Genomic DNA, 24038 nt, shown 5'->3' on the forward strand with positions numbered 1-24038 from the left:
ATCTGTTTACAATAGGGGATAAGGACTTGGCTTGTCATTTATATTCAACAGGTTGGCTTAAAACATCGATTTTCCCAAACATTCCAAAATTTCCCTAACATTCTGAAGGATCACTGAACTTCACATTATTTCATGACATCGGTGGTCTTCCCCCGCCCCCATCACTGCATTCATCTAGCTCTGTAGGTTTCCGTTCACCGTCACAAAGGCAAGTTACCTCCCGAAGGGCACCCACATTTACAGCAATTAGAACCAATCCGTGCTATAAATATAGCTGGGTCAGCATCATGAGCGGCCATCAGATCAGTCCCCAGCTTTGTCAACAATGATTGCAAAGACACAACAGCCCGGAGCCCTGGCCGCAAACAACCATAATTACCTGCATCCCACCACTTGCCCAGGCTCCCTTTGTGCTTCCCGTGAGCGAGCTTGGCTTTGTCACTAGCTGCTGCAGACAATGCCGTTTCCCTTGCAGTGCCAGCACGTAGCAAAGGCTTGCTGTTATTCCTTGACACAGGCAGGCTTAGAAGCAACACATTAAACTCTTCCAGTTTCTGCGGTTCCCCTCGCTACTTTTAGACCGTAAAGGTAACTGGGAGGGCTCCCTGTCCAATCAGATGAAGGGAGGTGGGGTTAGAATAATGAACCTGCAGCTCTGGCGTCGGAGTAGAAGCATTTCAACATGACCCAGATCTCCTCCTGCAAAAGGGGGGAAGAAAACAGCAGCCAACACTGGGCACAAGAATACCAGGCAATGTATGCCACTGATTACAGTACTAGTCAAGATTGAGCTGGCAGTTATAATCTTCAAGGTACAGAAACAGTATCTAGGACAGCCAGGTATTCATAACACCTTCACTGCAGAGATGGAGCAGAGCGAAAGGGGGAACCTCCTGTGATTTGTCTTTTACTTAAGAAGCTGAGATGGATCCAAGCTAAAATCCCCAGAACTGAATGCCCCAGACTTTAGCAGTGGATCCGAAAGTTGTGGTCTAGCCCCAGCTCTGTTAAGGTGCCGTCTTAACAGCATCCAATCTGAGCTTGTGCCTTCCTACAGAGATTGCTTTCCTTTTGGATGGCGGACAGTTAAGACTTAAAGGAGGAGCAGCCTCAGAATCCATAAGCTGCGCCACTTCCGTAAAAGTGGAAAAGCTTTTTATTATTATTTTTCTCTTCCCAGTCAGCTACAGATGATGCTATGGAAACTCTCCTGGATTGATTACTTCACTGACTGTTTGAAGTTACTAATAGGAATTTTTATATATTAACATTTAACTGCAGCTTGCATTCATCTTACAGGTGTGGGATACGCCACAAATCCAATGGCAGAATTGCTGTATTTATCCTCAGATTTATTATCCCACTAAGACAGGGGCGGGCAAACTTTTTGGCCTGAGGGCCACATCGGGTTTCCAGAATTGGATGGAAGGCCAGTTAGGGAAGGCTGTGCCTCCCCAAACAGCCAGGCATGGCCCAGCCCCTGCCCCCTATCTGACCCCCCTGCTTCTCGCCCCCTAATGGCCCCCCTGGGACCACTGTTCCCTCTAAGCTGTGTGCGTGTGCGAAACACCACACGCACAAACATTTGCACAGAAGCACAACAATTTGCACAGAAGATATTTTTTGCGCACACGGCCTGTCAAAAATTAGAGGGAACATTGCCTGGGACTCCTGCCCCATCTACCACCCCCTGTTCCCTGTCCCCTGACTGCCCCCAGACTCCCCACCCCTGACTGCCCCCCACCGCCCCATCCAAACCCTCCTCTCATTCCTGACTGCCCCCCCAGGACCCCTGCCCCAACCAACCACCCATTCTCCCTGTCCCCTGACTGCCCCCGGAACCCCTGTCCCTGACTGCCCCCTGCCGCCCCATCCAACCCCCCGCCCCACCCTTCCTGACTACCCCCAGGACCCCTGCCCCCATTCAACCCTCCTGTTTCCCGCCCTCTGACCACCCCAACCCCTATCCACACCCCTGGCCCCTGACCACCCCCTCAAACTCTGCTGCCCTCTATCCAACCCCCGCTGCTCCCTGCCCCCTTACCGCGCTGCCTGGAGCACTGGTGGCTGGTGGCATTACAGCCGTGCTGCACTGCACAGAGCACCGGGTCAGGCCGGACTCTGCAGCTGCGCTGCCCCAGGAGCTCGCAGCCCCCCCTCCCCGAGCATGGCACCGGTCGTGCTGTGAGCTGAGGCAGCGCGGGAAGGGGAACAGTGGGGGAGGGGCTGGGGGCTAGCCTCCCGGGCCAGGAGCTCAGGGGCCGGGCAGGAGGGTCACGTGGGCCGGATGTGGCCCACAGGCCATAGTTTGCCCACCTCTACACTAAGAGATAATAAGGCCCATGCTGAATGAAATCAGAATGGAAGAACTGTGACTCTCAGTCCTGATACTGCTAATAACTAGTTGAGCATTTCCCTTTGCTCAAATGAAGGGAGCAGTGGGATCTGAATTTATGGCAGAGTTTAAGGTAACAGGGAGCATCCCTTGAGCACAAGCACATGGATTAGTTAGGGAAATACATATATTCTTAGCACATGAAAAACATCTAACGTGAATTTACAACCAAGAGCCAATTTTTATAAATGGAATCTACAAAAGAAATGCTGACAGACTAACAATATCATTAATGACTCCCAGTCCCATGGTCACTGGGAAAACCTAGAAGATTAATTAGTACAGTGGTTTTCAAACTGTGGTCCATGGATCCCTGGGGGTCCGCAGACTATGTCTAAGATTTCCAAAGGGGTCCGCACCTCCATTTTAAATTTTTTAGGGGTCCGCAAATGAAAAAAGGTTGAAAACCACGGATTCAGTAGAACAGAAGAGTTGCATTGCCTGGGTACCACTGAAGGCTAGGGATGTCTGAAAGCGAGCAGGCAGAACTAGTACAAAGATGTCATTGGCACCAATTCACAACAGTGGATAAACATCAGACGGGGTCAGAATCGAAACACGTACCCCGTGAAGCTTCCACTGATGGGCCCTGCTTGCAGCTTTTGCCCCTCTTTTACATATACACAATTGCTATATCTAAATAAAAGAGCTGCTTTCCTTTTTGTGAAGATACCCAGGGGGAAAAGCTCTCTGTCTGAATCATTAGGGGTTGACAACAGGAAATCAAACTTATTATGTTGAAGACCATACAAGTGCTGAAGGAAAAGGTCTCTAAGCACTACCAGTTCCCAAGAAGTACAATGCTGCATCTTCCAGTGGTGTCCTGTGAGAAGCAGAATAAACTCCCAGCTCAACGGCAGGACCTGGCACAACTCCTTCTTTAGCAATTCTGCTTAAACAGAGTGAATGAGTGCAATTGTAAACAATCCAAAAGGGCACAATTTCCTCTGTCATGCATATCTAATGCAGCCTAAGTAACTGGGCATCTTTGGTCAATGCACTAAGATTCAGTGTTTAAGAGGAAACAGGTGAATGGGATGGGTATCTGCCCAAAATTTACTCAGGGTCCTCCTCTTCCACTAGGCTTTTACATAACACTGTAACGGATTCTTTGTGGACCATTCTCTACTTCTTTTGTTCCAAAGTTCTAGGCAGGAATACAGAGGGGATCTAGGGAGTACAGAGGGGATCTCTCCAGAGCACCACAGTACCCAGTGGGAGCACGTTCACCCCTTCTGAGTATATCTAGGACTCCAAACAGAAATATTTGGTAGATACAACTTTTACAAAATCCATCTCACCCTATTACATTTGTAGTGCACACAGGTTGAGGGACTAGCACATTTAACTAATGCAAGTTCAGTGGATGAACTACAGAAATTCTACTTTAATAAAAGTCCCATTACACTAAAAGAATAACTTTCTATGGGACTGGATGGCCAATAGTATTAGTAAATGTTCACAGAGCCTTTCACCCTAAGTAGCTGGTTCAAATCAGTCTAAGGGTTGATAATGACTGAAAGATGTTATGCTATGATAGTTATTCAGTGGCTTGTGTGAAATGATTCTGTGACCTCAGTCCAGTTCCTAGTGGACAGGTGTCCATGTCACCACTAGTTGTTGGTCCTTGCAGACAAGCCAAGGAGTAAATGGGCCTGGAAATGAAACTTCTGTATCTTTTTATGCTTTTCAGTGCATGGATTCTATGGGGATATGCAGTCTAGAAATACTTTGAATAGTAATGGTCCCTCCAGGACAGGGATGCTTCAGGAAGCTGGAACTGCTGCAGTAACTGTTGTGTGGATAGAGAACTGTTCTATGCAGCTGTCAATCTGTTATTTTTCAGAAGCACTAAATTCTCATTATTTTAAAATTAGTATCTGATTCCCAACACGGAAAGAGCTGTTAGATTTCATGTGATTTTTGCTTAACAAGCTAAAAATATAGCAGTCTAATGAACTGCCTTAACGTGGAGTATCCCACAGTCTTCCTTAATGAATTTCAGTAGTAAAGTACAGTGTAACTGAGATGTGAATTAAGCCCTTGATATTGAAGAGCTCTGTAAAAACATACTTTGGAAACACACACCTCCACTGTTGTAAAACTGAAGAGGTTTGATAAAGACAACACACTTATACCCATACTGCTACTGACAGTCTAGTATCAGAGGACAAAGTTTCTTCTGGTTTTCAGTGACTGAAACTGCCAAGCACCTCCTTGCTAATCATATGTTTTCACAACCGTATAAAGTGAAACTCTTCCCATGCTATCACTTATTACGTCACTAAACAAAACTATTGAATCAACAATACAATTGATACTCTGTCCAAAGTGTCCACAAGGTCATTTATTGTAAATGTTATTTTGGTCAAGAATTTACAGTAATTCTAGACAAAGTGACAGGTAGGCAATATGGGCTGAACAAACAAATGGGTTCCAGAAACTCTGGAGTTCAATCCCAGCTTTGCACTAACTTTCTATGCACCCTTTGGCAAGTCATTTTGCCTTCCTGTGTGCCACAATTTTGTTATATGTAAAGTGTGGAATAATAATAACCCATGATATTTTGTGTATCTGTTAATATTTGTACAGTGCTTTCTGTGATGTAAAGAGCTACAGAAGGTATGTTTACATACATGTAAATAACACAGCAAATTAGAGGAGAGACTTTGCCGTTGGTGAGCAGATCCTTATCCAATATAGAAGTCAGTAGACTGTTAAACATGAGGAATTAACTTAAAATCTTATTGTTAGTAAATCTAAATATTAGTGATGAAAAAGGACTATTAGATCATTTAGACCCTGTAACTTTAAGCAGATATATACAGGAAAGAAGAGATACCTACTGTGAACAATGTAAGTTCAACTGTGGCTACCTTATTCATTAACATTTGAAAAGTCTGTTAGGTACCATCGTATATAATTCTTTTAAAGCATTGGGTAGAGGATGTTGGGAATATAATGGTACCTTAGACTAGTAGTCAGAGCAGGGAATGGGAGTCAAAACTTCATTTATTTTTTTTATTCTCAGCTCTCTCACTGTGTGACTCGAGGCAAGCCACATGACCTCTTTATGACTCAGTTTCTCCAGCCATACTTCCTGGCTCAATCTCGTTAAATAATTAACATTAGTTATCTCAGATCCTCAGATGATGCCGTATTACTGCAAATTATTTTTATGAAGCTTCAGTACTAATCTCCCAACCTTCTCTAGGGTAATCAGTTATAGCCTGACTCTGGAAAGAAACAATCACAGAAGTTAGAGATGGAAAGAACCTAGCCAGTCTGCCAACCCAAACACTGAAGGTAACTAAACAAAATGACAATTAATCTTACATTGTCGCAGGTGGAGACACAAAAGAAATTGAGTCTTCCGCAAAATGACAGAGGAGCAACTATCACACCTAGAGGGTCCAGAACACTAGGAAGGGTTGTGATTACAGACTCGGGGACCATCCTTTGGCTATCCTTGACTGATAGGTAGCAGGTATTTAAGACTGAGCCCTATGACCTTACTTTTTGCACTCATTGACTTCATTTACCTGGGATAGTAACTAATTGCTCTTATTTTAGTGACCACAAAAGTGTGCTATTTCTGTAAACAAATAGAGCATCAAAATCTTTTGGTGTTTATGGTAACAATGAGCTGTCATAAGTAACAAAGAATATTTCTCCTTTTATTTCTAAACACGCATTTCTTTGAAAATTGCCACGGCTCACATCTGTATAGCAACAGCATGATTACGACGTTTGTGGGGATGTAGTAAGTTAAGCTTCTATAGACAATATTAATGGACTCTGCAGAAAGCACCTGACATTTCTTGCGTTTCAAAGTCCACTGAATCAGCTCAGTGAGCTAGAATTAAAACCCTTGTTTATCATGGCATAACATCTGTACCTGTGACTCATGCTTTTGCTGTCTTGAGGAAACAAACAAACCTCAGTACCTAACTACCAGGCAAAGCCGCACATTCCTCAGTTCTCATTTACAGGAATTTAAAAATTATTAGCAGAAGAACTTACTGACCAGTGTCGTTAGTGTGCTTCTTGGTGAAAAAAATATAGGAGGACATGGCTCCTGTCCCAAGAATCTTAAATTTAATAAAAGACAGAGCAAAACATTTAAAATATGTAATGCATTGGAAGACCAGATAATAGTCTAAAAATGGTGTGGAATTTTTTAAAGGGACATGATCAACTCTAATTTGGCTCAGATTTTGAGTTTTATTTAAAAAACTCCAATGCCTCAATATCACAAACACTCATGCATATGAGTGACGACTCATGTAAGTAGTCCCTTTACTTCAGTAGGACTACTCACTTGAATAAGAGTTAAGCAATGCATGACTGCTTGCAGGGAAAGAGATCCAGCTATTTATACAACTTCAGTCCAGCAAAATTGTTTCTATGTCTGTTCAATTCCATTCTTTTAAAGAAACATACATTCCTCTGTTATGTTTACCATCCAAACTTTTCAACATTGCACTAGTGCAGGAAAACCAGAAACTGAAACCGACTAGAACAGAAGGGAAGCTCACTAGTCCATTATCATGGAAAACCTAAACAATGAGCATAAGCGGCAAAAAGTATTTGCATCTTTTTTTTTTCAGTTTTAATAATCTAAGCTCTTGTTACTATCCTACTTAAAGATGTTTGCACCTGAACCTGAAAATATATAATATGGCCATAGTGCTTACTACCAGGTCTAATCCCACTGACTGCGGTTGAATCACTCCTGATAAAAACAACAACATTAGTAAAAACAGATGTGTCTGCTGGATCAGACTCAGAGGGTTTTTTAAAAATGTTTTTTTAACTTGAGCGTGACCCTTTAATATGGATAGACTTTGAGGAAGAAGCATGTTTCTTAGGAGGAATATCTGCTTGCTCTTTTAGAAGTAAAATTGTTATAACCCATAAATTCTACTCTTTTCCATTTTCTTTGTATTAAGAGCTCACATCTTGCTTCACCTCCATTTCTCACATCCCCTCGGTCAGATGCTGAAAGACTATTAAACTTAAGGGAGATGAAGGAAGTCTTCAATCCAGATGTCAGTGGGAGGAGATCATAGGCAATACAGTCTGTGATCACTCTGAGGAGGGAAACTACTAGCTCTTAATCCTCACTCCCCTATACTGATGGAATATTTAGATATGCATGGATCAGACTTTTGAAATACTTTGTATGTTATTCTACTGGTTTTTAGTTGACGTATTTGTAAAGAGAAACTTTCAACTCAAAAGAGAACTTTTAACATCATATGTTGTAAACAAACCTTTCTTCTCCATGTTACTAATAACACCTTACAAGTATTAAAACAAAAAAATACAGTCTATTATTTTTTTAAAATAGTGTTTTTTAAAATCCTTTATTCTACAGGTCCAAAATTATATGGACCACATGCTGTTTATTTAATTTTGGCCTTTCTCTTATCTTGAGCAAAGAAAGTCATTTGTCAGTATAACTTTTGTTTATAATCAGTTTCACTTTTCATGTTCTTTTTGGACACAAACCGCATGTAACCACATGCAAGGGGCAAACCCTTGTGCCAAGGCAGAGCTCCATTGACTGCAATGAGGCTCCACTGAATCTGCATGAGTGACAGGAGGATCAGGGCCCTTTGTTGCAAAAGCTGCAGGGCAATATTTCTTTCTTTAAATGAAGAAAACTGATGAACTGGAAATTTAAAAAAAATAATAATGGAAATATTTTTGTTGGGTTCAGTTTTTGTAAAAAACAAACAAACATATTTTACAAGATCTTAATCTTGCACTTACTGACAGAGTTAATTATAGTCTGCTAACTTTTTTAAAGCACTTCCCTCCGTGTTTCAATTTTCTTCTCTTAGTAATTTAGTGCTCATGAATGTCATGTCTCCAGTAACTAAGCATGCCTTTTTCAGTTAACTGCAATGATGACTTTAGTTAGATAAGAACAATAGCAAAATGAACCATTAGCACAGGGAGAGATGTCCTTGATTTCAAGCTACATCTAGCCTCACGTATCATTTATTATTATTCTTTTTGGTTCACTGTCCATATTCAGCTGCTTCCAGGTGACCAGTCTCTTTGAATCCTGCCTCCAGAATGTTGTAGGCATTTAGGTTTCAGTAACCACCGTTACAACGGATCTTGAAAGCTCCACACACCACAATAATACACACTAATTACCAGAGACTGAAGCCCTCTACTTGTGCACAGAATGGCTATAACGTGGTCAGCAGCAGTGTAAGTTTCCTTTACAGTGATCTGCTAATAGATGACATTCTGTGCTGCACTTCTTACAGAACTTTCAGCTCTGTGGGAGAAAGCCCCATGGCAATTTTGAGACTGTCTTTGCATCCTCTTTCCTGGGCTGTTCCAGGGACAAGTTGTGATGAAGTGGGGTTTTATTCACCTTGTTATGTTGCATGTAGTCTTACTGTCCTATACTAATACTGCGTATACCTCAGTTTCCCTGTGTATTGAACCAATGCTTAGGTGATGGGCATTGGGTGTGTGACTTTCGCTGAGGCCCTCGAGCAAGTGAGGCTGCCCAACTCTACGTGTAGACAACGGCCAATGCCCTTCGTAACCTGAGACCCAAGAGGGGGATGCGACCAGGAGACAAAGGCCAGGAGGAGGAGCAATGGGCGGGTTGGAGGTGGGGTTGCTGGAAGCTGGGGGACTGCGTTTTTTGGGACTGAGATGGGGAAGTCCAGGGGGTCTGGCCCAGGGTCTCCCAAGATGGACTTGGCTGAAAGTCACTGATTTCTGTGCTGACAAGTTCTGTTCTACGCTGTGTTCCTGTCAATTAATAAACCTTCTGTTTTACGCTGGCTGAGAATCTCTGCTGACTGCAGAGTTGGGGTGCAGGGCCCTTTGGCTTCCCTAGGAGCCCCACCCAGGCGGACTCACTGCAGGAAGTGCACGGTGTGGAAAGGGATGCTGAATGCTTCGGGGCCAGATCCAGGAAGGTTGAAGCTGTGTAAACTTCTTGCCCTGGTGACAGTATGCTCAGAGAGAGGAGACATGCTACCCCAGAATCCTGACTGGCTCCATATGGAATAGTTCCAGAACATCGCGCAATGACTCCATGACACAAGTGCAGCCCACTGGATGAAGTAGACAATCCAAGGGCTGCCCTAAATTATGGCTGCCTCCTCAGGAAGCCATGACCATGGCAACACTGCTGAGAATGCCTGTGATATTATGGGCCAGATTTTCAAAAAAGCTCAGCTCCCACTTGTGAGGACTAGGGGGAGACGAAGGCCAGACTGTCAAAAGAGTTCAGCCTAGTAGATATATGCGTCTTAAAACTCAGAGTAGGGAGTTGCTGTGCTCTAAGCACTTTTGAAAATCTAGTCCCAATTGTGGGTACTGAATACTTGAAAATGTAATCCCTAGATCTTTTGAAAATCTGACTCCATGTGATCTAGACCTGCTATGAACATGGTTAGACAACACAATGGTTAAAATGCCAGCTGTAGTTTATATTCACTGTTGCTGCCATCAATGGAGCTGCACCTTGGGTAGTGCATTGGTGGAAATTGGAAAAAAGGTGACAGTGCAACCACACCATATGGTCCACTCAGTCCATGTCTTCTCTTTCAGGACTGCTAACAAAGGGGCTAATTAATACACATGGTGTATTTTGGTGACTGGGACACTTGACCACCGGAAGGGCAACTCATTTCACACAGGCCACCAAACAATGGCAATTTTCAGGGCACCTCTGCCTAGGTCTAGATTCACACCTGTAACCTAGGTATATAAGCCTCTATAGCTCATCACTACTTCCTTGAGCCATCCAGTCCACCTGACAGCTACAGTTTTAAATATGTATCTTTTTAAACCCCTCTCATCTCACAGTGCAGTGTGTGCATAAGAATATCTGAGATTTGACTAGGATCCACTATCTAGAATTATAGTAAAAGATTTATTATTATGTCAGTACCTAGAAGTTAAGAATTGTTGGAGTGGTTTGAGGCTAGCATGTTGGTTGATGGATGCTATTTAAAGCATGGAAGTGTAAACTAACCCATAAAACAAAATGTTTAAATTTTAACTGACCTTAGAAGTGGCAGTGCTCTCCTCTTATCATAACCTGATCAGATGTGAGCAGGCAAAAGAAACAAGGTTACATTATTCTGGTACATAGAGGGTTAGCTGAATATAATTCTGATCAGTTTTATAATTAACCTTCCAATCTGAGTGAAAGTATGCCAGCCTGACATTTTGTAAGTTAATTAAGCTTTCTCTGAGCTAGTTCTCCTTTCTTGGAAACAGTGAGATAGGAAAGTTAAATGATGGGGTGACATTTTACCACACTACTGATAACATGGCTCTAATTAAAAACAACTGACAAGAAAGGAGATTCTCTCAGGTAGTATCCTAATAAAACAAAAAAAATCCCAGTTAGACATGTTCAGCAACGGGCAGCTCTATACATTCCAGAAGTAATCAACAGTGCTCTAGCAGAGGTCCTTAGGAGCACATTCCATAGATAGCCGGTAGTGATCGAAAAGCACCCTGCTTATTTGGATGCCTAGATTTCAGATTGGAGGTAGAAGGGCTTTACTTAGGGATTGAAAGGTAATCTGAGGGCACTATACCCGCAATTACTTTTCTATTCCATATCTCTAAGATTGGTATTAGTATCTGCAGAGAAGTCAAAGGCAAGAAGCATGTTAACAGCAAATGATAGCTATAAATCAGTGACTTTACACTTTAATTAATACTTCTATTGGCACGATCAGGTAGTTAAGGGGGAAAAAATTGGTTTTGTCAGAGCAAGGATTTTTTTTTATTTTGTTTTTATTGTAATTTAAATGAAAAAAACTCTGTTTGGAATTAAACATTTGCCTTCAGTGTTTCCAACATAGACATCACAGTGCTGAGCCAGGGCAGATTTATGATAAAGGGAAACTGGCTGGGAATAAAACTACAATAGGTGACTTACAAAACAGAAACAAATAGTATCCATGGGGGAAAAGAAGTAAGATTTTTAACATTCATTTATTTTTAATTATCTCAGGTATTACTAGTGAGTTTTCTGTTTTGTTTTAAATATATTGAGCCAAGATCAGGCATGGATTAAGTGGGTCATTGACTTCAGTGGAGTTGTACCCACACAACCCATGTCTGAATTTGGCTCATTCGTTATAAACTGACAGAAAAGTACAAGTCTTCTACAGTATATAGTGGAGAACATCTTAGTTGTTTACAGCCACACATTAAATATTTTAAACTGTTTATTTTATTCCTGTTGATTTATATAATAGTTGCCACAAACATGAGAACTACATTCTAAATGTATGCATTTATGATGCAGCCCTATTACAGAATTAAATGTAGCTGGAAATATTTTTCTGGAATCTGCTCAGCTCAGTGAAAATCTCATGTAATGAGACCTGAGCAGATTTTATGTGAACTTGCCTAAGGGTCCTGATCCAGTAGGTGTGCACAGATCTTTGGCTGAATGCCTATCTTTCCCAGTGTGTGAATCACTCTGGGGCTTAGTCAGGAGACAGTGTCTTGATACATATCATAAGGCAGTAGCGCACAAGCTCAGGTGCCTAGAGTGAGGCTGTACATACCAACAGGAAACAACCGTGACACCGAGTGAGTTTGGGTATCTACTGGGTTAGGCAGAAGCTGAGTGGGGTTTGTGGATCACAGTGGTGCCTAAAAACAGGAATATGGTATCTAAATACCCTTGTTCAAATGTTCATCCCACCCTAAATGCCAAAGATCACACAAGAAGTTAACAGGGCGAGTAGGGATAGGAATTCAGACATTTCTATCTCAGAGACCCATGCTTAGAACACAGTGTGTTCACTTTTAGTCCCTCTCATGACTAGTATACTATCACTACTTAGATCACCAGAGAGATCTACCTATAGAACACATTCATACCATGCCCAGAGTGTACCAGAGTAGCTAAACATCAGATTTCAAATTAAAGAATTATTCATGAACGACTCTTGTTTCCTCTTTCACCCAGTTACTCTGAACCTTTCCCTCTACTTCTCCTATTCCCCATTATCTCAGCTGTGGTACTGTAAGAAACCCAATTTCAGTCTTTCTACAGGAACCTTTTTCTTACCAGCTCATTAAAAGATTATCACTGAGGTTTATTTAACAGTTACCTTTGGGTGGGCATCATTACTGTGGTAAAAACACATTTGAATGTCACAGCTATGTTAGAATCACAAAGTTGCTTTGGGGCAGTAACTACAGCCAGCCAGAATAACCATTATTCAACCATCATTTCTTGTGGTCTCTTTTGGAAGCTAGAGAGGATAAACATGCTAATTAATTAGCACCTTTTATAATTAATAATGGTTTCCATGTGAAAGTGGGTAAACCGTGAGAGTGGGGTGCTTGTTTCCAAAATGCCTACATGTGCAAAGATTCTAGCCTGAACTCAAATGGCCACTTGGATTCACTCTCCAGCTGTAGGTCGCTCCCTTTGGTGTAATCAGAGAGATGCTTCCTTCCCACTCACACCTGAACTATATTTAAGAGGCCAGGGTTGGTTCTTTTTCTCTTCTGGTATATAACCTGTCATGGGGAGAGGGTTTTTCTGCTATGACCTCCAGCATCATGGTAATTCCCTGGAGAATCTTCATCTGTTTCTATTACTTTATCAGGTTGCTTTCTTCTGTTGCTCTGTGTTCCCCCAGCTCTAGGGATGAGGTAGTGTCTGAGAGGACCCCTGAGCTGTTGCTTGCTCCTGAGGAGGAGCCCCTTGAGCTACCGCCAGTGTTGCTACTGCCACCGGGAGTGAGAAATGGCTATGCCCTCCTGCCACCCCTTCTCGAGGTGCTGTCTGACCAGAGACCTCACAGTTGGAAAAGTGAGGCCTCAAGACTCCAACCAGATTCCAGAGCCCTTAGGTATATGAAGAGGTTATATAAGATGTCTGCCACAAAAGAAGGGATCCCAAAAGCCAACAAAAGTCACCTCTATAACACTGTCTGGCTCCTCACTCCATGTGCTGAGTGCAAGCACCACCACAGGGACCAAATAAAAGGTAGGTGTTTTGGGGGAGGGGTAATTAAGATGCTTTTCCCCCTTTCCTTCAATGGGGTAGAATAAAGAAACCCCTAGTCTCTACAGAGGTATTAACTGTTAAATCTACTGAATGACTCTTCCCTTGCATTGAATGGGCTTTTCTATAATCTGCGTCTCCTTAAATGGTGTTTAGGCCAGGCTTCTCCATAATTTAGGCCTTTGAACCTACATAATACCCACATCCAAAGCTATATTGATGCTTACTCCTAGCTCATTTTAGCACAATCCAGGATGGTCATTTTAAGGTTAACTCTGATCTTTTTTGCACCCTTTGAGTAAAGTAGGAAAAAAAAACACTAAAATCTGATGGATACCTTTTGTCCTTTTACTGACTTTAAAAAATGATTGCATTTTACACAATCTGCAAGTGACATTTCTCAGTAACAATATCTTATTAATGATGTGTTGGGATCCCATTACAAGAGGATTTTTCCAAATTAGTCCACTGTTTCCCCTGTACTTTCTACCGGAGAAAAACCATTCCCTTCCCCCACTTCATGAATATCCATATTTGCAAAGCATGACTACAGATGAGTTAATTTCAGGGCTGACAAACTGATGCAGCTGGGAAGCTTCAAGGAGAAAATGATGGTATAGGGTGGGATGAAAGATGTGGTCTGATCACAAGACTGGCAACCAGCAATTCTTGACTTCTAATCCGACATATATGGCTGTGGACGCGTTATTCAACTCTGACTCAGGGGTTCTCCATACATTAAAAAAAGTCTGGCTAAAGATGTAAATCTTCACAATATATTTTAAGGCAAAGTGCTCTGTAAGATGAGATTTAATAAAAGCAATTAGATTTATTGATTATGATCTCCCACATAAACTGCAGCCAAAGTACTGTTTTAGGTACATTGCTATAAAATCCCCTGTGTAGCATGGTAATATAATGCTTAAAAGCAAAAACTAATTATGGGTGTCTCCTTTTAAGATGTCTTCTATGTTACAGTGATTTAAGTGACTAAACTTGAACTAACTCATCTCAATGTGAAGCTATGCTAAAAAGAGCAAACAATTTTAGGTTTAGTGGAATGGAGAACAGCATGAAATACTGTGAGCAGCTACACTAAATAGTAAAGCCCTCACTTAGGGAGACCAGTACTGCATATATTCTACCTCAAAAATAAAGTTGCAGAATTAGAGGTGGTTCAGAGAAGGCGAACAATGATTAGTAGCATGGAAAAATGCTCCAAATGAAACAACTTGAATTCTTCCCCTTTTACTCGTCTGCTTTCTAAGGTAAACATGATAAAAGTATTCAAAATAACAAATGGTATCGAAAAAAGCGATCAGGAGCATCTGGTCGCCCTGTTTCATAATACAAGAAAAAGGAGACAGTTGAAATTGAAAGGTAGCAAATTGAAAGCTGAACACAGGAAATACTTTTACATGCAATGCCTAACCAGACTGTAACACTCATTATCACAGGATGTGATGGAGGCCAAGAATTTAGCAAAAGTCAGAGGGACTGGATATCTATATGAATAAGAATATCCAGCTTTGTTTGTAATTAATAGGGGAAAAATGTGGAAGGGTTATAATACTTCAAAGCCAAGGGGTTAACTACAACAGGTTAGGATGACTTTCATGGAGGTAGATCTTCTCACATCTTATTTTAGGCTTTCTTGCACAATCTTCTGAAGGGTCTAGTACTGGAAACTCTCTGAATGACGGTTAGACCTATAAACCAGGGGTTTAACCCAGTAGGCAATTCCTGTCTCCCTGTGACTGACACTAAGAGGACATTGTCAACAATCTTGTTTGTATAGCTTCCTCCTCACTCCTAGTTTCTAATACCTCTTAAGCCTGCAAAGATTTTTTTTCTCTGCCATTGCTACCATATTTACCTTTCAATTCTCCTTTCCTTACGCTAACAAACACATTTTTGCCTGCCCCCCTTTTTTTATGAAGTATCACTAATGTTGATGCAACTGTGGGAACAATGTGGGAAGCCAGCAGGTCAATCCACCACTTGTTAATTTGTATAGTGGTGTATGGGTTTTTTGTTTTTGGTTTTTTTGGCAAATTGATGCATTTTCTTTAGAGTAATAAGATTTTGGAATCCTTGTGGACATTCCCTGCCAAACTATCAAATTTAAGTTCAATTGAGTTTTGGGGTCTAAATTATTTCCCCCCTTTTAATGACTTATTTCTGTTTGATTATGTACATTGTCAATTTCTATTGAAAACTGTTTAATCTCTACAGAGACTTTGTTTCCTTTTTCAGAAGACCTGCGCTCAGTGGATCTGCTTTTCAATCTGGATCGCGTTACTGCGCTGGAGCATTTACTCAAGTCTGTCTTGCTCTACTCCTTTGACAGATCAGTTTTTAGTTCTTCTGCCATTACATGCACGTGCCACTTAGCTGTTGAGGAAAATGATCCTTCTGGTAAAGTGTGCCCCAACGTACCACAGTCAATTACTTTTAATCTGCACTTCAAACTCAGAAGACACAAATGGGTTGAGATTGATGTGACCTCTTTTCTTCAGCCTCTAATTGCCTCTAACAAGAGGAGTATCCATATGGCTGTAAATTTCACTTGTCTGAGAGATGATCAACACCACAACTCTAAACACGAAAATTCCTTTAATACGGCATTGGTGCCTCCTTCTCTTCTATTGTACCTAAATGACACCAGTGAGCAAGCTTATCGTAGGTGGAACTCCCTTAGACATAGAAGGAAGAATCCAATGTGGTTCAGATGGAGAAATAATCCACTTGCAGATTCCATGGAAGAAATCGGAACAGAAAATATGCAGAATAAAAGGGCATCTCGCCACCGAAGAGATGATGTGAAAGAGAACCCATCTGCACCAACTTATAATTTGAGTGAATACTTCAAACAATTCCTGTTTCCCCAAAATGAATGTGAGCTTCACAACTTTCGACTAAGTTTTAGCCAACTAAAGTGGGACAAATGGATAATAGCACCACACAGATACAACCCTCAATATTGCAAAGGTGACTGCCCAAGGGTGGTTGGGCATCGTTATGGCTCACCTGTCCATACAATGGTACAGAACATCATATATGAGAAATTGGACTCCTCTGTTCCAAGGCCCTCTTGCATTCCTGCTGAATATAGTCCCCTGAGTGTCTTGACAATAGAGCCTGATGGTTCTATAGTCTACAAAGAATATGAAGATATGATAGCTACTAAATGTACTTGTCGGTAACATTTAAACACCACTTTACTGCTACTTATTTCAGAATATTTTCCCAATACTCTAAGCCATCTGTAGACTTGACCAACTGAATGTCGTAAGTGTAAGTAACTTCTAAACAGATATGCTAACAATTCAGCATGGAGTCTGTGGTGGGTATTTGCATAATGGCATCACTTATTTTTGTAGCCCCTTGTAACTATTTGGAAATGTGAAATTAGAAATTTAAGGAAATTAAATAAAATTTCCTTTTATATGGAGAAATAATCCATAACTGAAGTCTTGTACACTTTTATCAAAGATATAATTCTATTGTAAGCTTTATTGCTATGGATAAAAATAAGGGGAATAAACACCTGTCATGTCATGGCATTTGTGTGGTTCTTGTTCAGTCCTGCTTGCATCCAAAAGACATTTTATCCTGATATTTTTGGCAAGTGTCTGGGCACAGAAGGAGGCTTTAGTATTTCTGACTTTCTCAATCACTCAATTTTTAAATGTACTTTTAATGATTCAAACCAGTTCCCTCTCCTTAACCTTGAATTTTGTCATAGTAATCTAAGGTAAATGGACAACCTGTTGTCAAACTGCTATGGCTTTTTTAGAGGTTTGTGGTAAGTGAATATACTACTTATCTGGAGAACATTCTGATTTTTGTACCAGAAATTCTAACTACATTTCTGGGCAGTAACTAGTTAAAAAAAAAAAAATCTCATTCAATCATTTAAGAGAATTGTTTCTATAGTTCCCAGGAAAAATTACACTCCTTACTGATGGGTTATTTAAAACTAGCATTTAGTAACTCTTTTAATATTGTTGCTTTTTCTATTCTGACCAGCTATGAACAAGAAATAACTGTTCAGACTGTGAACTGACCTTTAAAAGTGAAACCATTCTTGGTGGAACCAGAAGTATGCAATCAGGCAGTAGCAAGTACAAAAAGCAAGTAGCAAGAAACAAAGCAAGTACAGTACAGAGTTTAAACTACTAAAATAAGGGGAAGATTTAAAAAAAAAAAATTGACAAGGTGAGGAAACTCTGTGCTCGTTTCATTTAAAATAAGATGGTTAAAAGCACCATTTTTCTTCTACACAGTAAAGTTTTAAAGTTGAATTAATTCAGTGTTTAGCAGTAAACTTTGAAAAAACCATAATGTTTTGTTCAATTACGAACATTTCAGAGTTACAAAAAACCTCTATTCCGGAGGTGTTCATAACTCTGAGGTTCTACTGTATGTATTGGTATTCCTAAACCTGAATACTCTGAAATTAAAGCAATTAAGCCTGGCCTCTTTTTTTTTAAGTACAGTACATCAAATAACTTAATGTTCCCTACTCCTGTGGCTCTCCAGGGCTAAATCTCTGGTCCTGTTACTATTCTAAACATCTATTCCCATGAACTTCTGCTGTAAACATACTCTGTAATGGAAATCTGCCCCAAGAACTCTAGACAGGAGCAATTTAAACAAAATCCATTCTAAAACTTAAAATGACTTCAAATTAATCTTATGGGAAGTAGCTGCCTGTATCCCCCTTTCACCTGGCGTGGTTTTACAATGCCTTTCTAGTTCAAAGCTTGCTCCTTAATAGTAGCTGTTTAAAATGACAATCTATCAAGTATAAAGAGACCCTCTTTTTACCATAAAAATACTTCAAAATCTATGTTCTAGAATCCTGCTAACTAGTTCTTGGTGACACAGTGAGTTAGAGTAATAAACTTTCTACTGGGAGTTATGCAGTTCCAACTCTAAAGCACAAGAGGTAAATGTGTAATTTTTGTGGACATGGGAGAGACAAAAAGGTAACTATCTAGACACTATTACCAAGGCAAGACATGTTCCCTATGTGTACTTACTATAGTCATGAGCTGCTTTCTGGAAAACCAACCAACTGTTGTACGTTATTGAGAACTTAATAACATGGACCGTTCAGCTGTTGCCAACCTGAGGTTTTACAGCACTTCACAACCCATCCTCTCAAAGAAGTATTACTTAAATTTTAAACTCTTTGGGGCAGAAATGTCTTTATGTGATTTGATAGGGCCTATGACAATGCTGTCCTGGTTTGTGAGTAAGGCTCCCAGGTGCTACAGTAATACTAATCCACATTCTGTAAATGGGGAAATAGGCACAAACAGATGAAGTGATTTAATCAAGTTCAGAGAAGAATCTGACTCTATATAGTGAGGCAAAGATCCTTACTTTACCTCTTCATTACAAATAACACCCAATATAAAAACCAGTCTTGCAAAATCCTAGTGATAAACTACAGTGTTTACATAAAGCTTGACATGTGATGAGGCCATGGCTATCCTGCTTGCCATGGTGGACAATCTGATGCTTATCAGAAGACTTAAACAAACCTTCATAATACAATTAGCAAAGACACTGATGCTATAGACTCTTACTTTTGTGAAGTTATTGGGCTGAGTTCGGCAAATAAAAGATGATAGCAAATCCTAATTGTGCAATGGTGTAGCTGCTAGGAGGAAGAAGTCCAGCCTCATCCTTGCAACTGTTAAGGTTACAGCTTGAGGCAGGAGGAGATTTTACTAACTGGAATGAAAACTTACTTTATATATAACAAAAACTAACTATAACATTATTCAGCCCTAACCTAAATTTTAACCACTAGAAAAATTGTATGCCAATATATCAATGGATTCTATTTACTAACACCTCAGGACTACGGTGGATCATCAAAGTACTTTGCACATGATTTCAAACTGGTATGAGTTTTGACTGTAAATTTCTAATCTCTGGCCAGTATGACCCTTCAGTAGCAGTACAATATGCTGTCATGTATGAGAGCCAGGTATAAGAATTAAGCTTGCTTATTTTCACTGCCCTGCTCCTCAGATTGGTTCTTGCATTCTCATTGCCTGGGCCAGCAACAATCTTTCTGGATGAATCATGTGGTGTTGACAGGCTTCTTAGTGAAGATGATGCAGGGCCTTTGAGGGAGGAGGGAAGCGCTTGGAAGATGCTGAAGATGAAAGAAACCACACACTCTAATTAAGGGAGAAATTCAGGAAACTCCCACAAAACAAGCAAAACTGGGCTGAAGAAACAAGACCTGTCTCAAATGCAAACTCAGGGTCTGGGGCTATCAGGATAATTAACCTATTGGCCGTAGCAGCAGCTGCTACTCCTGTACCCGCTATGCATGGATCAGTATGACCTATCTGGAGCAGGAGAGAGGCCTAGTACCTTGACCTCAGAGTGATGTTAAAGCCCCACACTTTATGCCACACACATCCCTGGCTGCTCTCTACAAATAGCAAAAATAATTAATCCACTGTGAGATTTGGGGGGTTAGACCTTGGTGTCAGAGTAACCTCAGGAGGGGTTATTCCTGGGGGAGGGGACTAGTACCATAGAGATGGTGTGTGGAGTAGTTCCCAAGGGGGGAGGGCAGTGATGGGGGGCCAGAGGGACCCTGGAGACGCCACAGGGATAGTGGAGGGAGATAGAAGGACCCTAGAGACCCTGTGACGTAGTGGGGGGATGAGACTAGGGTGAGCCCGTGAGGCTAATAGAGGGGCAGAGGGACCCTAGAGACTCCGCGAGGGTAGTGGGGGGGGGCAGAGGGACCCTAGAGACCCTGTGGGGTAGTGGGGGAGCAGAGACCATGGCGACCCCACAGGAGTAGTGGGGGGGGGGGCAGAGGGACCCTAGAGACCCTGTGGGGTAGTGGGGGAGCAGAGACCATGGCGACCCCACGGGAGTAGTGGGGGGGGCAGAGGGACCCTGGAGGCCCTGTGGGGTAGTGGGGGGGCAGAGACCATGGCGACCCCACGGGAGTAGTGGGGGGGCGGGCAGAGGGACCCTGGAGGCCCTGTGGGGTAGTGGGGGGGCAGAGACCATGGCGACCCCACGGGAGTAGTGGGGGGGGCAGAGGGACCCTGGAGGCCCTGTGGGGTAGTGGGGGGGCAGAGACCATGGCGACCCCACGGGAGTAGTGGGGGGGGCAGAGGGACCCTGGAGGCCCTGTGGGGTAGTGGGGGGGCAGAGACCATGGCGACCCCGCGGGAGTAGTGGGGGGGCAGAGGGACCCTGGAGGCCCTGTGGGGTAGTGGGGGGGCAGAGACCATGGCGACCCCACGGGAGTAGTGGGGGGGGGCAGAGGGACCCTGGAGGCCCTGTGGGGTAGTGGGGGGGCAGAGACCATGGCGACCCCACGGGAGTAGTGGGGGGGGGCAGAGGGACCCTGGAGGCCCTGTGGGGTAGTGGGGGGGCAGAGACCATGGCGACCCCGCGGGAGTAGTGGGGGGGGGCAGAGGGACCCTGGAGGCCCTGTGGGGTAGTGGGGGGGCAGAGACCATGGCGACCCCACGGGAGTAGTGGGGGGGGGCAGAGGGACCCTGGAGGCCCTGTGGGGTAGTGGGGGGGCAGAGACCATGGCGACCCCGCGGGAGTAGTGGGGGGGCAGAGGGACCCTGGAAACCCCTGGGGGGGAACGGAGGAACCGCAGGGGGCACTGGGGTAGGGCTCCCGGCCTCCCTCGCCCTCCCAGCCTGCAGGGGGCGCGGCCGCCTGCCCGTCCTCTCCGCCCCTCGCTCGGGAGGCGGGGCCAGGCCTGCCGGTGACCCCGGGTGGCGCCCCGGAAGCGGAAGGGAGGCGCTGGCAGGGCCGCGAGCCCGCAGAGACGTGACCTCCGGGCGTCCGAGCGAGCGGCGGCGAGCGGGCCTGGGTGAGAGGGGAGCGGCCGGGGCCGGGGCCGGGTCCATTTCTCCGCTGCTGGTGACCGCAGCGCGGCTCCCGGGGCCTGGAGGCCGTGTAGCACCGCGGCCCGGCCGGTGTCGCCCTGGGGCTGAGGGGGGCGGCGGCGGCGGCGAGTCTCCCGCTCGTGCTGTGGCTGCGCCCGCGCCCGGAGAGTGACTCCCGACGCACGGTTCGGGCCCGTCCCCACCCAGCCGGACCTTGTTGTAACCCCGGGGGGCTTCTGAGGCGGAAGGCGAAGTAACCCCGCGTATCTTCCGCTCTGCGCGTCCCTCCTCTAAGCGGGTCCCAACCCCAGCCAGGCGGCTTGACTGAAATCACCCCATGGAAAGCCTCGAGCTAAGCCCCTGGTTTTAACCAGCGTTTCCATGTGTGCCTCGGGACAGTTTGTAGAGAGGGGCGCATTCGCGTCCCTGGATGGGGGGAGGGAGAGCTCAGTGGCTGGCGCATTGACCGGCTAAACCCAGAGTTGTGAGTTCAAGCCTTGACGGGGCCGTTTAGGGATCTGGGGCAAAAATTGGGGATTGGTCCTGCTTTGAGCAGGGGGTTGGACTAGACGATCTCCTGAGGTCCCTCCCAACCCTGAGTTTCTAAGTAACCCATTCAAACCGTGTCAGCTGAGTTAGAGCCTTTACCTTACATTTGCTACCCAGTGATGAGATACCTGATGGTGTCTCCTGGGGTCACAAGCCGGGTCCAAAGGCTTGTGATGACTTTGCCAGTGTCTTGCACTCAGCAATACAGCCTCTAAATCCCCCACAGGATCAAGGCTTTAATACAGTACGTGACCCATTGTGCTGTATTTATAAAGTGTGATCCCAAAACGTAGAATTTCACTGATTCTTCATATAGAAAAGCATCCTGTAACTCAACGTTTTTGATGGAGGCTCCTGAGTGCAGCATATTTTCTATTTAAATGTTTTAAAGAGATTATAATAAGCTTGGGCCTTAACATATTTTGTATTAAATTCAGGTTTTGTTTTAAATGGGTTTATTTTTAAAAAGAAAAACTATTTAAATGTTAGAAATCCAATTTTTTAATCATACAAATCATCGATTTGGATCCACCCTGAGGAATATTGTGTTTAAAATCACTCTGTCTCCATAAAAGTGGCAAAGAATCTATCTCCATAGTAACTAGCACTTTGCTTTTGCAGTACAAGCAATTAAAAATGGGTGGCCATTTTGGAAACTTGGAAAGAGTGAGGCATGTGATCACTTACAGCTTGTCTCCATTCGAGCAGAGGGCATTCCCTAACTACTTCACCAAAGGAATTCCGAATGTATGGAGGCGATTTCGTGCAAGAGTCTTCAGGGTAGCTCCTCGTAAGTCCTAATTCCTTTATTTGAGTGAATTATTTAAACTAGTGCCTTCTGAACTGCCTCGTGTACCATATGCACTGCATTCACTAACACCAGAATTAAATTAAAGATGCTGATTGGTGTCATTTCTTCATCTATATTTCAGATCGTTGATATTTTTAAAAAGCTTATAAAATAACCTTCCTCTGCCCACAAGAATGGAATTTCATGTTAAAACTTTTATAAAAAGATCTTAGTTTTATTCCCTGAATTTGTTTATCATCAAAACTACAAATGCATGAGAGAATTTGTGGAGCAGGTATGCTGCAGAAAGGGAGATGAAAGAGAAGATGTTCTAGCTATGGAGCCAGCAGCTGTCATGGGTGGATTTAAGCCCATAGGAATGGGCTGAGAGATTTCGTGAGAAACTCTTCATGCACCATAGGGCCATTCATAGTACACACATGATTGTCTGCAAATCTAGGCATACATAATAGGATGATGGCAGAGTGCGAATACTCATCAGGATGATTTTTAGGTGCTTAACTCCTATCTATGTTGGCGAGAGCTTTAAACATCCAACAGAATCACCTTAAAACATGGTGATCTCTACACAGTAACACTTCCAGTCTCTATCCCAGGACTGTAATCAGTACAGCATAATGCAAGAAATTTTCACATTGTAACTACTGTCATGTAACTGGTAGATAGTCACTGCTTTGTTTTTGTTTTTAAGCTTTTGTGGTGGCCTATGTTGTTTACACCTGGGGGAACCAAGAATTTGAGCGACTGAAAAGGAAGAACTCTGCTGACTTTGAAAATGATGAGTAATACAGCTAATATAGAGATCTCACTGTATTAATGTCAGTGACCCTTGGTTGTTTCTAAACTTGTTCACATACACACACAAGGATATTTATTATAGCAGGCTGTGAAAGCTTGTTCAATAAATCTTAGTTCCTATCCTGCAGTGTTGTGTGGAATTCTTGTCTTTGACTGCTTTATATCAGCTTGTTGGCCTTGTCTCTCTCACTCGTTATAGCTGAGGTTCCCTGACAGATTTTAAATTCTGCAGAATCTCAAGTTTTTATTTTAAGAGTGTCTGGCCTTTATGGCCATTAAAGACATTCCAGACACACTCAGCGTAACTGATCCGGTGTTGTCTTCATGCAGACAACTTGAAACAATATCTTAAAAGTGAGCTCCATCACACCCTTTGTTTATCTATGTTTTGTATGCAACTTTAAGTGCATAATAAAGAGACAGTTTCACTGTTGATTTTAATGGGAGTGGAAGCCTTCTATGTGTCTCCTTTATTTTCTAAAGGAGGAGCATGAAAAGAACCAAAGTCAGGGCTTGGTTACACTTGCAGATGTACAGCACTGGGAGTTA

General features: G+C 43.0%; 3 protein-coding genes across 7 annotated transcripts in view; 2 read left to right on the forward strand and 1 right to left on the reverse strand.

The window, feature by feature from the left end:
* SHROOM1 (shroom family member 1) overlaps positions 1 to 561 on the reverse strand; it is a 75001-nt gene extending 74440 nt beyond the window's left edge. For all 4 annotated transcript variants that reach the window (XM_073355666.2, XM_073355662.2, XM_073355664.2 and 1 more), the window contains exon 1: positions 380 to 561. The gene's annotated coding sequence lies outside the window, so the exon portion shown is untranslated. The remainder of the gene's footprint in view (positions 1 to 379) is intronic.
* A 12406-nt stretch (positions 562 to 12967) lies between these two features.
* On the forward strand, positions 12968 to 16803 carry GDF9 (growth differentiation factor 9). The gene is made up of 2 exons (XM_073358153.2): positions 12968 to 13412; positions 15687 to 16803. The coding sequence occupies exons 1-2, from the start codon at positions 12968 to 12970 to the stop codon at positions 16634 to 16636; spliced, it is 1395 nt and encodes a 464-aa protein (XP_073214254.2). The 3' UTR covers positions 16637 to 16803.
* A 4403-nt stretch (positions 16804 to 21206) lies between these two features.
* On the forward strand, positions 21207 to 23609 carry UQCRQ (ubiquinol-cytochrome c reductase complex III subunit VII). 2 transcript variants are annotated; one of them, XM_073355676.1, is made up of 3 exons: positions 21207 to 21315; positions 22502 to 22670; positions 23383 to 23609. In XM_073355676.1, exons 2-3 carry the CDS (start codon positions 22517 to 22519, stop codon positions 23475 to 23477), a joined length of 249 nt encoding a protein of 82 aa, XP_073211777.1. In that variant the 5' UTR covers positions 21207 to 21315; positions 22502 to 22516; the 3' UTR covers positions 23478 to 23609. The 2 variants fall into 2 exon arrangements, with proteins under 2 accessions (XP_073211777.1, XP_078710125.1); XM_078853999.1 differs by lacking the exon at positions 21207 to 21315 and adding an exon at positions 21338 to 21516.
* Positions 23610 to 24038: the final 429 nt, after the last annotated feature.

Source organism: Lepidochelys kempii, chromosome 8 (assembly GCF_965140285.1).
Source record: "Lepidochelys kempii isolate rLepKem1 chromosome 8, rLepKem1.hap1, whole genome shotgun sequence".
Taxonomy (NCBI): domain Eukaryota; kingdom Metazoa; phylum Chordata; order Testudines; family Cheloniidae; genus Lepidochelys; species Lepidochelys kempii.